General features: G+C 37.1%; 1 protein-coding gene across 9 annotated transcripts in view; it reads left to right on the forward strand.

Moving 5' to 3' along the window:
• arhgap44a (Rho GTPase activating protein 44a) overlaps positions 1 to 12,627 on the forward strand; it is a 93,140-nt gene extending 80,513 nt beyond the window's left edge. For 6 of the 9 annotated variants that reach the window (XM_073814050.1, XM_073814056.1, XM_073814058.1 and 3 more), the window contains one exon: positions 5,107 to 12,627. In XM_073814050.1, coding sequence (XP_073670151.1) covers positions 5,107 to 5,264 — 158 coding nt within the window. In that variant the 3' untranslated portion in view covers positions 5,265 to 12,627. Of the gene's footprint in view, positions 1 to 3,203 lie in introns of all 9 variants that reach the window. The other 3 variants (XM_073814054.1, XM_073814057.1, XM_073814053.1) reach the window with 3 other exon arrangements.
• The last annotated feature ends 2,200 nt before the right edge of the window (positions 12,628 to 14,827 follow it).

The raw sequence follows: 14,827 nt of genomic DNA on the forward strand, positions 1-14,827 counted from the left end.
AAAAAAGTATTGGGTACGTACTGCTTGGGCTGTCACTTTTGTGAAAAAATCATTTTCGATTTTTAATATATAAGTGTTCATTAAATCGATTATAAAATCGATTTTCCATCTCTAAAAAGACGTTTCCATTTTCAACGCCAAATAACAGACAAATGTAAAGAGAGCGCCTGAAACGCACAAGTCAGCAATATTTCTAATTCATTGTCATTAAGTTTCGTGCAGAATAAAAAACGGCAACAGTAGTGCAACAAAAATATGCAGAGTGGACTGCTGCCATAAATAAAAAACATTACTGCAGGCTTCAACCGGCTGCTTTTATGATTTAGGCAATTCAAAAATTATTTTAAATAATGATTCGATCCATTTCAAACACTACCGAATGAAACTTTAAATAGACTTACTTGAAGTTGAGAACATGCTGTGTATTTTTTATTAAACGTTACCGACACTTAGGCGGCACTAGGCAGGCATAATGAAATGCGCAAAAAGACTAGGGCCATTACAAATTATTGGTCAGGAAAACAAGTCGATCAACATTTTAGGGGTCAAGAGCAGAGCGCTTTTCATTCACTATATGTCCATCTGTTGAGAAGACGCACTCCGACCGCACTGATGTCCCAGGGAAACTCGGGTACTTCGTTGCCACTTGCGTATTTCGTACTGCCAATCTTCCATCACAAAAGCGGGTCGCTGTCAGCTCGCAAGGGTGGCTCCTTGTCATAACTCATCATCTCCTAAGGTCACAATTTCGACGCTCTCTCGTGTTGCACAGGTTTATTGACGTTGTCCTCCATTTTCTTTGCAAAACACTAGATGCAGCGATTGAAAGCGTGAAACTATAGGTGCGTAAAATTGCTGGGTATTTTCTGTCTAGCTTTCGCACACCTAATGCACTTTCGGAATTATTTATTTTCTTTTTCTGCTTGTTTGTGAGTTTTGTTACATCTATATTTTTAACTGTTTAATTCTTTTAAAATTAATAGTGTACATATTTGGTTAAAATCGATTGCCTATTTTCGTTTTCGAAACTTTTTTTGTTTGGTCCGATCGATTGTGCAATCGATTTTCGAACGAAAAGTGACAGCCCTACGTACTGCACCCAGTGGAAAAACTCCCAAAAGTAAGCCAACCCGACACAAACCGTGGGGAACTATGCAATGGAAAAGCGCCATATTTATATAGCTTCGTGACAACTGTGGGGGGGTGAAATCTTTTGTAACTAATCCATTTAATTATATTGAATTAGATTTGATTAATTTGATTACTCCACTTTCATACAAATAAAATACAGATACTTTACTCACCCCCATGTCATCCAAGTTGTTTATGTCTTTGTTTAGTCGAGAAGAAATTAAGTTTTTTGAGGAAAACATTCCAAGATTTTTCTTATTTTAATAGACTTAGTTTCAATGCAGTTTAAAATTGCCGTTTCAAAGCAGCTTCATAGGCTTCTAAACGATTCCAAACGAGGCATAAGGGTCTTATCTAGCGTAACAAGAAAAATACAAAATAAGTACTTTTAAATCACAACTAGCCTTGTGATGTACGAGCGCGAACTTACATATTTGCGTAATCACGTGAAAAGGTCACGCGTTACATATGTGAAACACACATTTGCGGATCATTTTAAACAATAAACTGACACAAAGACTTTTATTAGTATCATACAACAACATCAGAATGGTCCTCTTTCTCCACACGTGTAAACACTAGAGCAGTAGTTTCGCATACGTCATGCATGACCTTTCGACGTGCTTACGCATTACGTGAGGTCGTGCTGGTGCATCACATGGCTAGTGCAAGACGAGAAGTTGTGGTTTATAAGTGCACATTTTACATTTTTCTTGATGAAAATGACAATCGTTTCACTAGATAAGACCTTTATGCCTCGTTTGGGATCGCTAAGAGCCCTTTGAAACTCCATTGAAACTGCATTTTTAAACTGCATTGGGGTCCAATGAAGTCTAATAAATTGAGATTAATTATGGAATGTTTTCCTCAAAAAAAAAACAAATTTCTTCTGGACTGAACAAATAAAGACATCCACATTTTGGATGACATGGGGGTGAGTAAATTATTGTGATTTTTTTTGTTATGAAAGTAAGTAATCCTTTAAGCCTTAAAGTGCTGCATAATTAAGGGCGTGGCCAACTGTGTGACAGGTGTATTGCCACGCGGGCATGGTTTCAGGAAACAGTCACCTCAGCTCTACCCACATTCTGGTTCTTTGCCCATTTTTGGTTATCCGGGAGTGACGCGCGGTGTCAAGATGGCGACGGCTGGCTCCGCCCACTTTGGGCTTCAAAAATGCTCTTCAGAAACCTACTGGTGATGTCACGGACACTACAACTATGTGTTTATACAGTCCATGCTTGTGAAGTAAAGTCTCATTCAGTTCACAGCTTATTTTGGGGCAACTCAACTGGTAGAGCCTTTTATTAGCAGCGCAAAGGGACATGGGTTCAATCCCAGAGTTATGCATACTGATAAAGTATACAGCTTAAATGCACTGTTATTTGCTTTAGATAAAAGTACGGCAAAGTGCATAGTAGAGGTCTTTTTCTGGTCCAATGAAATTAACTCGGCCCGAAATCACTTTTTACCTGAATCCGACGTACATAAATCTTTCTTTTTTTAGGGAAAGACCCAACCTGAGACAAACTTGACAAAATTAGACCCGAGTCCGACTCGACCAAGTGGCTATTTTTCAGGAACCCTGGTGGGGTCGCAACCAATTTGGCCTGCTGCTCCATATGTTATCTGATGATGACATTAAGGTAACCGCTTACAGTGTGTATATTTAAAAATGATCAGCAGGTCTGTCTCATTAAAAATATCACCCTACCGCCATCTACACGATGTCGCAAGCTCTATTGGCCAACAGAGGGAGCATTGGAAAAGGACTCTATGCACACACTAAGGGTCTCGGGCCGGACCTCAGGTTTTCGGATCTAAGTGGACCCGTGAAGACCTCTAGTGCATATATGTACAGTAAATGTCAGCCAAAAATTACACGCTTCACCTTCAAAGTTCAGTATGCGCTCTCAATTTTCTCTAAAGTAGATTCTGTTGTCTTTGTATCATTCTAGTGGCCGCTGTGTGGCTCTTATTGTTTGTTCTCTCATGTGAGGCCTGTCTGTCAGTCATGAGCACTGATTGATGTATGACTCTTTTATCCCCTATCATCGTTGTGCACCTTGCAGCTGTGTGAGGCCAGGGACTGAGTGTGGGCTGAATGTGAGGGGGACATTAGGGTAAGCCAGAACCTGCTGTGCCCGTGCCATAGCCTCATCTCACGCACGCCATCTGGGCTGGTGCTGTCGCTGAATCCGGGGCCTACCGCAGCCTTGCTCTGTCTCATATATATTAACTCTTCTTTCTCCAGCTCTCTCATCCTCTCGCAGTCGTAGGGCTGTCTTGGGCTTCTCCATTTTGTCAGTGTAGTCTGTGCATGGTGTGAGACTGGTCTGTGCATGGCTTACGGCCTTACCTCCAGGAGAGACATCGCACATTTCAACATTTCAACAGCGCTTCTGGCCCTGACCTCACATCTTTTTTCATACACTCATGACCCCACCTCCAATAGCCCCACTGTCACAAAGAGAGGCGGTTCCAGGTAAACCCGACCAAACTCTCTGCTTCCGCGATTCCATTTCATTTACACACAGGGGAGGTCATCACAATCAGAATACAGTTCACAAATCTGCATAGTCCAATGACAAGATTTTTGCTGTTACCACTTTGCACCCATCTTGTTGTCTCTATGTGAAGTTTTTTGGTCAGTGTGGTCGGTGTGTGGGGTAACGCACATTACATAACGCGATACTTGTCAAATTTTCCAACTGGCAAGAAAAGTAACATGTTATTTTGTGAAATCATTACATAGTGGTAATGCATTACTTTTAATTGTTTTATTTTATTAGTAAAGCAATTCATAACCTCTCTCTTCCCCAATAAGACAATTGTAGATTTATGTCCTGTCTAACCTGATCTTACAGGAAAATGTACGTATTTTTGTATGAATTTGCAACAAGTAAACAAGTTTAGTTTAAAAAAGCACGAATAAAACCCCAACATCACGAGGCGAAATCAGATCGTACTGGAACTCACTAGACTCAACTCAAAGTTTATTTATAAAGCATTTTTTTTATTAAACTTACCCATAAAACTGTTTAAAGGGGACAGACCATTTTTTACCTTGTCTTTGTTGAATAATGGTAGTCTACCCGCATTCACGAACATACAAAAAGTGCTAGATGTGCTTAACATCTCAGTCTCATAGAAATTCCTCTTTTAGAAATGTCAGCCAGAAAACGGCCCAATCTGAAAAACTGATGCTTATGACATCACAGGCATCTGACTGCCCCTCCACTTTAAAATAATTGGCTAAATTTTTTGAGTGGCAGCAAAGTCAGCCAATCAGTAATGAGATTGCAAGTTAAGCCAGTAGGGGGAGCCAAATAGGTGCAAAACCACTTGTTTAAAATCCCTGATCACCCTAAAAAAACTATCTGAAAGAGGTTTTTAGGAAGCTTCTAAGGCATTACAGACCCAAACAAAAAAATATTTGTCTACATGTCACATCACAGAACAAGGATAAATACCCCGTTCAATCATTCCATGTCACCTTTAAATTATTACAAAAACAGCCTCCTCGTAAAATAGTTATTTCCATGAGATTGTGTTGTCCTGTTCCAAATTTTGTGTAAAGAACTAGACGCGTTAATGGTTAAGCTTTTAAAGGTAACATTACCCAACACTGAGGATGGTTAATATTAACTATTTCCTACTTTTCTGTGTGTCTCTATGTGTTTATATTTCCCTCTGATTTTGCACTAGGGCAGGTGTAGAGACCACTATCGAATGAATCAAACTTCCTCCCCAATTGCCCAATTTGACTGAATCCCTCTCTTACGTGCCCCTCTGTCGCAACAGATTCAACACCCTTCGCTTACTTGTCTTCTAACAGCAGCTTGGAAACTGAAAGTACATTTTTGCTTTTTCCCTTTGTCTTTCATCATCGCCATTTCCATCGTTTTTCTGTTTAAACGTGTCTTTCTTCCTTCACCTTTGTGGCCATCGCTCTCATTTCCCATGATCCTGTAGCAGATTTCTTCAGTTTGGAAATCCCCTCCATCAATGTCAATCTGGACAGCCTGCTGGACGAGTTCAGGGTGGTTCCCTGTCGGAGCTCCTTTGCCACGGTCAGTTCTCCGGAGGGGGAGTCCGTGTCCGAGGAGGAGGGCCAGAGCACCACACTTTGACTCCTGAGCCCACCCAGCAGTTTGCCAGCCTTGCCCGGATCTCGTCCTACAACTGAAGCCTAACCTACTCAAACCCTGGAGACCTCCCTCTTCTGGTCAGTGACACTACATGGGAGACTATAAAAAATGCGGATCGCACAAACGGTGCCATAAAAAACCAACAGAATGGATTTCGTTCAAGATTTCGCAACTGGATGAGAGTTTCGTGTTCCTGTTTCTCTTTGAACGATTCTGTCTGTTTTGTTGTTGTGTTGTTGGTTTCGTTTTATTATTTCTGCCTTATCGGAGCTGCAGTTACAGGACAATACAAATGCACATAGGAAGCAATTTGCCCTCTTCAGAGGAACCTCACACACTTTATTGTGCTGAAGGAATGGACCTAAGGCCGCCTTTGTTTTTCCTACAGGGTCCAAGGAGATCGCCATGTGATACTCTTAATAGACGACGTATTGGCATATAGCATGCAGGTTTATTTATGTGAAATTTTGCAGTGCTAAGGCCTCACATGTGATCTTTCTCTCGGTTTCTTCTGGTTTTTATTTTTTGCATTAACGCTTATCGCTTTAGCAAAACCAGTATACATTCAATAATTTGGGTTAATAGCTAGACTGATTTAGGCGTTTGCGTACTCGCACTATGGCTCACAATACATTTAACAGTGAAATAACTACTGTAGTGAAATGCTAAACCAATAAAATATTACACAATCACAAAGAGCAAATTAGGTAAATGGAAGAAAATCCAGGACTTCCATGGCCCGAAAAACCTGGAAATATCAGGGAATGGTAAAAGTGTGATTTTCAGGGGATAAGTGATGGAAAAATTGTTTGAGAAAGTCTATATTTCTTTAGTTATACAATTTATTATAGACATATTTGTAGATATGCCAGTTCCGCTACTTTTTGGGAATCCCTTTGAAAATCCCCATTTGATTATTATAAACATCTTAGAAAAATCATGATCCCTGAATTTTTTTATTTCTCACACTTTTTTCAAAACATGGGTGAAATCATAATTGGTCGTATTAAAAACAGATTTTCCTCACAAAATTCATCATATTTTTGGTAGGCACTTTACCAAGATCATTGGTCCTGTTGTAAAAGCAATGCCTTGCATTTTCTGTTGTCATTCTGCCCTCCAAAGTGCTTCATGCAGAGCCACACTATCCCTTATTTATATACCGAGACTGTGTATAAAGATTTGTAGATATGTGTCGATGAGAGGACAATGTAAAGGCAAATAATGAATTATTATATATTCATAAATGTGACATGCCATATTTATCTTGTATAGAGAAAATGTTCTAAGTATTACTTTGTCCCTGAACACTTTTTGTCAGGTTCACATAGCAAGTGAGTTTTTTGCACTTTTGTAAGCCATGAACTATACAGTATGTAGAAATATGAATGCAGAAGTTTGGGTAGAGCGAGATTTTATCCCTAGACCAACCTCATCGATAACAGCCTTAATCAACAGCTTAAATCAACAAGAGAAACTGTATAAATAAAATTATATTGATAGAAATTAATATACGAAGTCAACAGATTTTAATAGATTTATTCAACCTTAGAGCAACTGGTGAAATACACAAGAGATGTTACTTAGGAGATATACACTGACCCCATAAAATGTTTTTTAGACACTTAAGTTGTACTGTGAAATAAACAGGACAAATACATTAGATATTAAAATAGAAATAATGCCATTCCTTTAATCGAAACTGAGATGATGTTCTAAGCCAAAATGCAAATACTTTAATAAATACTGCAAACGTATTACAAATGTCAAGTGGATTTTAGTGGATGTAAGTCAGAAATGTCTTATGGGCAAATGCCACCAAAGTCCCTTTAGGGAAGTCACGCCACTAGGCCACATATTTGCAGTATTACAGTCATCTCCTTAAATGAGTAAAGACAGATATACTATCTCTAAAATTTGATGCATGCCGGTTCAAGATTACAGGATATGACGTATGGCATCTCCTCTCAAGCGGCTGCATGGAGTTCTGATGACGACAAAGCTCTTTGTGATTGGTCACTTCACTGTTGACAACAATCACGTGCGTTTCATGTTTAATCCAACATTCACATTATAAATTCATGTTTTTATAACAGGTAAAGCTTGTTAATATAATTAAAACTCAATCAGAATATGTTATATTGTGCTTTGTAAAAAAATTAATTAAAATAAACTATTTGTATTTTAACTCTTTCCCCGCCATTGATGAGTTATCTCGTCAATTAAGAGAAAACATTTGCATAAAAACGTGTTCCTGGTGAAAACAGCTTTTTGGTTTTGGCTCGATCATTAAAAAATATTTAAGTTTGATTAATTATATTTTTACACAAGCAACACACACATCTCTGCTACAAATGAACATTTGAAGTTTGTTTCTAGTACTTACCATTCTTGGACAATTACACCAAACGTTACAACTTACCCCATAGGTGAGGTTAATTGTAACAGGCAGGGGGTTAGTTGTAATACTTGCTAAAATTAAGTTTGCAGGCAAATATTTCAATACTATTTTGTCTATATACTTGAAGTGGATATTGTTTATATATCTGTCTGTAATAGACAGGTATCCACAGTGTATTCATTCATCCAGCCCTTTTCTAACAATAGTTCAATTATAAATAGATACAAATGTCTAAATATGTTAGAAAAAGCAGCACAATTATGACAAAACATTTTTTATATGTGACCCCGTTTGTAATATTCATAATACAGTTTCAAAGTCAAATTCTGAGATAATGAGCATCAAAGTCTGATTTTAGGCATTCATTTTATTATGATTTCAATCTTTGGCGTGACCTTATTCGATCAATATTAAAGATATAAACAAAAATTTTTGACACAATTTTTGATAAGACAGGCACATTTATTTTGTTGGCAGCCAGTAATCATTCGTGTGTAGCCTAATTAAAACAACGCATGAAATACGCAAACATTAGCGGTTTTCATATCGTAAGTGCTGAGGGGTAAGTTGTAACACAACGTTACAATTAACCCTCCTGGGTCAAAATATTTTCAAGCCCACCAAAAAAGTTGCTAAGAGCTGCAGACATATTTCAAAACCATGCTATGTTTTAGTCAACAAGACATTGATGAATGACATAGCATTGGATTTGATATCTTACACACCCAACTTAGAAACCGAGAAAAACATATGAAGAAAAAAATTACCAAAACACTCTTTCATTAATAACTCTCTGGAAAAACATTAAACATTTCTAATAATTTGTGGGAGATCGTCTTTTGGCAACGTGAAAAAGGTGCACCCGTATAGTTCATTGCCATATCTGCCTAGAAAATCTCAACTTTTAATTTTCTTAGTACACGATGTAACTACAGAAGAGTCAAGTTTTAAACAGGAAAATATTGTAACTCTTTTTTTAGCACAATGCTAATGGTCTAATCAGATTCAATGGATTATGCTAAGCTATGCTAAATGGTGCCAGACCCGAAGATTGGTTGAATGGCTGAGTCCTAAACGGTAAAAATCAAATGTTTAACTCTAGGGGAGCTAAGGCAGATTGTTTTTGTTTAATTTCAATTTCATGGCAACTTTAAGTGTCCAAATATTTTTAGGGGGTTTTGTATAGATTGTCTTCCCATAAAATCAATGGAAAGATACTGATATACAACTTGGCAGGGATCCTTTTTATTAAATGCCACCTCAAAAGTAACCCCCAAAATCCTTTAGTTTCGTTGCTGTTCCCCAAACAAATAATCTGATGTCATATTGAAATGGCACAAGCCTGGCCAGTTGTTTGAGCAGCAGGCAACTCTGCCAGACAACTGGATGCTGCAATTTCTCATGTCTGAACTCGTACAAAACCTTTAGGATTATTATAGGGTCACACAAACAAGGTTTGTACTTTTGTCTTGATTTAGGAGTGGGCACAACAAACGGTCTCTGTTTCTATACGAAGAGCTCGATTTAGCCATGGCTTACTTCTCTATTTCCTCTCTTTGAATAAGCATTAGTGTACGTCAGGGACAAGAGGACTTTTTTGTTTTTGTTTTGCTAAAATCTATGATATGCCTCAGTGTGTGTTCATGATGAAATATAGTCTAATGATTATTGGTGACTGAGTTCTAGTTGTAGTGATTACACAATGATAATTGCAAGTGCCCTCACATTCAGTATTTATAACCTGATGCTAACGGTGAGTTTTGTGCGTACGTGAGGTTCTGTTTGTGCCGGTTTTGCTGTGTTCTGTGAGGAGGCAGTCGTGTGTTTGTGTGTTTGCGTGCGCTGGTTGATTGTGTTTTCGCCTTTACTCGGATGTGCACTGAAGTTAAGGCACAATGATATAGCAGTTGCAATAGACGCATGGTGTATTTTCTTTATTAAGGTGATACTCATCGCTTTCTATTAGCGGTCATAAAGATATGCTTAAGTAATTGTTATTGAAGAAGGATTTTATACAATATAAATATGCATTCTCATTTAAGTTCTGTACTGTTAACACATATTCGTTTCTAAGATGAAAGTCACAAGGTCTGGTAAATATCAAAAGAATTTAATGCAGTTTTTGTCTTTGGGTTTAATTCTTAGTCTGTCAAAACAATATGTTTAAAATATTTGTATATGGTAAATAAAATGTTCAAAGAAGTGTTTTTAACACTGTAAAAAAGGCAGCATGAAGTTTTGGCCTGTGATAAGTTGACATAACTTATAATTTGTTAAGTTAAAGTAACTTAAAAATATATGTTGATTTGACAAAAATGCTGCTTTTTATTTGCAGTGCATGCAAAATGTAAACAGTTACAGCTAAAATTCAGTAAACAGAATTTGTCAAATAGGCCCATACAGATTTTGCATGTATAAATCTTTTTTATGACATAATTTATATTTTAGCATTGTTTGCATTCTCATAATTGTCACGACAATGCATTTCACCCCATTGTTAATGCAAAAATGCATCAATGTTAGGCCAACACTCTTTGTTGTTTTTGCAAAGTTTTAATGATCATCCATATTTATTTTTTCACTGTCTTTATAAAGATCCAAACTGAAAATATAGGAATTATGTACACAAAACGTAAATAAAACCCACAATTTTTATAACAAAATAGATTCCTTGGCAAAAGTCATTTTTTAGTGTGAACTTTGTCAAGCTTACATAATTAGGATTTAATTTAATTTAGGAACTGCGGGTTCATACATAGAAAATGCATAATTTTTGTCAAATCAACATATATTTTTATGTTACTTTACTCTTAGAATGAATGTGTTAAGTAGTTAAGGACGACATATTTAATGTTTTCTTAGCTAGACACATCTAGGTTTCATTATTGGAACAACACACTTTGTGTTATTTTAATACATCTTGTGTTGTCCCTTTTATTTATTTGAACACAAAATCAATACGAAATGAAACATAAAGTGTTAAATAGGATAACACAAAACAATGTGTAAAAAATTGTATGGTGCGTTCACACCAGCCGCGGTAGAGGCGGCAAAAACGCGGCAATCGCGCGTAGTTGGATGCTTGAACATTTTGAGTTTACTCGCTTCATTCGTGTGTGAAAGCCGCACGTGAAATTCTAGTCATTCGAGACATTCACGCAGAAATTTGCATTATGGGAGGGACTTCTGCGACTCCGCTGAGACTCCGCCCGCTTCCTGTAATCACGCCACTACTACAGCAAGGTCCTGATTGGTTAACAGGGCACAGAAATCCACCAAAGTTCTGATTTTTCAACTCGCGTGTTTCCCGCGGCAACGCACAATTTGCGCGGAACCAAGCGTGCCGCACAAGCCCTGAAAAGTGAAGCCAAAACGTCTCGATCGCCCCCCAGTGACTGGTCCCATTATAGGTCATAAACCCCGCCTCCCCATGTTATTCAATAGGACTTGAGACCAACAAAAAATTTTTTTCCGAAGCTGGTTTCTGTCATTTACTGTAGTTTTTATCACGCTGATGTAAATTTAAGTGTTTGTTTTTAAAATAGGTTTGTGTTTAGTTAGTTATTTAATGATATAAAAACGGTGGGGTCACGTCATGATTGACAGCTGTGATATCATGTGATATGCGCATTCTGCGAGAGCGAGGGCGGGGTCTTGATTTCGCGGCTTCACTTCCTGCTCACTACTGCGCATGACTGGTCCCGAAAGCGCTACTGCGCAGACTCAAGACCCAATATGTCAGCGCCATATCGGGACACTGGCGGCTTCACTTTTCACCAATGGAAGAGAGCAAACAGGCGTCGTCCATATTTTTTTACAGTCTATGCGCGGAACGCACCATTCGCGCCACACGTTCCACGCCATTTGCGCCGCGCCTGCCACGCTGCAGGATGCCTAATTGCATCTTTGTATTGACTTAACATGTAAATCACCTGCACTTGGCGCCTCTACCGCGGCTGGTGTGAACGCCCAAACAAATTAAGTTAAACAGTTTCAACTTGTTTTTATAAGTTATGTCAACTTTTTTAGGTCAAATCTTGAAATAGTAGGTTGAAGTCAAAACCAAGTTGTTTAAACCTAATCCTGCAATTTTTTTTACAGTGAAGTGTGTAAGAGGAGCTCACACTATTTATGTGTCACTTTTTATTCTGTTTTTTAATGCTCTATAAACGTTTTCAGTATTTTCTGATAGTATTTTAATAAAGAATTATATATGTTTACTTAAGCATTGCAAAAACAACAAATCTAATGGTGGAATGATGGCCAAAGACTGGCACAGCACTGTATTATGAAGTATTTTCAGTAAGTATTATAGTAATATTGTTGAATGATGGTGGTTCTTTCAAAATTTTCATTCATTTTGAGATTATTTGTGTGTGTGCCAAATCTGTGTCGGCCTATACTGATTACTTGATTTAAAGAGATGTGTCCTAATACTTTTATGTTTGAAATCCAGGGACAAGATGGAAGTAAAATAAAGTATCCAATGCACTCATAATGATGATAAAATGTACAAATATAGATTTGTTTATTAATTTATTGCTGATGTAATTGATGTTCAGAAAAACAGAATGGACAAACATCTTTCTCACACGATCCTGTGAAGTTCAGTTAGTGGAATTGACCATGCATTTAGTTATTTGCTTTAAATAATTGTGTGTTTCCTTTCAAATGTTACCAGCTAATAAACAAGGGAGGCAAATATGAACCAGGTACTGTATGTGTGAACAGATGATGATGAGTTGATTATGAGTGCACATTATCCAACAATGTACAGTCGTTCACACCTGCTTACCCAACTAATGTACAAATCTGCCTGTAAATCACACCCTTCTCAGCTTAGCATATCAGTTGATGAACACAGTCTGTACTGTGAAGCCTGCTGCAGTCCTTATCAGAATGTCAGAAATACATAGATATATATTAAACTTTACATTTGTAATACATCTGGTGCAAGTGCTTTTGTTTGCTTGTAAGCTTTAAAAGGTGTTTTTGCTGCTCAATGTTTACATTATTATTAGTATTATTAGAGATGCACTAATATATCGTCCTATAATCTGTATAGGCAGATAAATGCAGTGTTCGAAATTCGTCCGGTTGTTTAAAAACAGCCGATGATCAGTGCAGATTATATCCTGTTGTGTTGTAGTCAAGACCACCTAAACCGAGACCAGGTCATGACCAAGACCAAGACAGGCCGAGACGGAGACAAGACCAAGACTTTAAAGGGTCGAGACTGAGTCAAGACCAAGACCATTGCAAGTCACTGCATTAAAACACTTATGATAAAATGTGGAATATGCATATGATTAAGAAAATAAAATAAGTATTTTTTTTGCTTGTTTTATGCACAAAATCACTTAAATTTTATATTTTTGCTTATTTTCTTGGGTCGTTTTGTTCATTAAGAAAAAGCATCTTAATTTTAGAATTTTTTGATATTTTTACTGAAAACAAGACAAAAATACTAAGATTTTTTTTTCTTGAAAATAATTTTTTTTGCAGTGTGCCATCAGTTGTGGTCTTGACCGGTCTTGAAATAAAAATCTGAGTCCTCTTTGTCTGAGACCGAGACGAGACAGAGTAAAAATGCGGTCGATTCCAAGACGAGACTAAGACCTTTAAAAAGTGGTCTTGAGACCGGTCTTGAGACCGAGATCAGTCTCAAGAACTACAACACTAATATCCTGTCAATCAAAACGTATGCACTGAAAAAAATGATTCATTCAATTTACTCAATTTTTTTAAGGTAAGTGGTTGCAATCAATTTATTTAAGCTACATTTAAAAGTATTTTTTTAATTTGATTTTTTGTTTAAATGTAGCTTAAATAAATTGATTGCAACCACTTACCTTAAAAAAATTAAGTAACTTGAATGAATCGTTTTTTTTTTTGTTTTTTTTTTTAGTTTGCTGTGTGCGATAATTTTGAATTTGGTGACAATGACAACAGAATTACAGTTTGTATGCCCTCCACTTTAAGGTTTTCATGACTTGAAACAAGGAGTAAAAGGCCAAAAAATCTATCTAACGGTATCGGTATCTTGTTTTCCAGTATAAATAAGAATTATTGTACATCTACTTAGGCAAAGTGGCTTAAGATTTTAAGTCTTGTTTAGTAAAATAAATAAAGATATTTAAGAGGTTTATGCCTAAAACTAGTTAAAATATAGAACAATAAACTTAAATTAAGTTTATTAAATGAAGTTAAAACTGAAATTAAGTTAACTGGTGGATATTTTTACTTGTTTCCAGACTATAAGTCACACTTTTTCATAGTTTGGCTGGTCCTGCGACTTCTAGTCAGGTGCGACTTATATGTAAAAATTATTTCATATGAACCAAGAGAAACCATTACCATCTACAGCCGCGAGAGTCCGCTCTATGCTGCTCCTGTATTTATGTAATTCAAAGGATTCAGTGATGTGGAATGACATCAGGACCTTTTTGAACTTGATTCGGCTTGTCGTGTTAATTTAGCCTATTCAGCCTCCCAGGTATGTACAATATGCTATTGTGTTCAATGAATAAATGGTAATGTTACGTTAACATGTACGGACACCTATATAGCCTGCTGTTCTGTGTGCCATTGTTTAGTTGAATAACTTGCCTTTCCAGATTAAATATCTGTTATTGGGCTTGGATTTTGTGAAATCGTTTACTAAATAAACACGAGGTATAGTCCTATTATGCGACTTATGTTTTTTCCTCTTCATACTTACCCCGTAGCGACTTATAGTCCGGAAAATATGGTATTATACATTATTTGATATGAGTCATGGTTTTACACATCTTATCTAAGGGTAGGGACACACAAAATCCAATGGCTTCTTCCTTTATTTCTTTATGCCATTCCAGCCTCCATGGCAAGAACCAGTTAATCCATTCACAAGTTTATTAAGTAGATGTCACAAGTGGCATTTAGCAGACACTTACCAAAGCCACTTTAGGCAGAAGTATTTAGCATTTTTAGGAGCCAATATAAAACACATTATTAAAAGCTAAGTTTATATGTAAGAATACTAACTTTTAAGTAAGGGATAATGTAGAGGCAGCCGGTAGTTATCGAGAAATAAGCCCCGACAGTGTGATCAGGACAGTGATCTTGTATCACACTGAAGGGGCTTATTTCCCGATAACTACCG

This window comes from Paramisgurnus dabryanus, chromosome 3, assembly GCF_030506205.2.
Source record: "Paramisgurnus dabryanus chromosome 3, PD_genome_1.1, whole genome shotgun sequence".
Classification (NCBI taxonomy): domain Eukaryota; kingdom Metazoa; phylum Chordata; class Actinopteri; order Cypriniformes; family Cobitidae; genus Paramisgurnus; species Paramisgurnus dabryanus.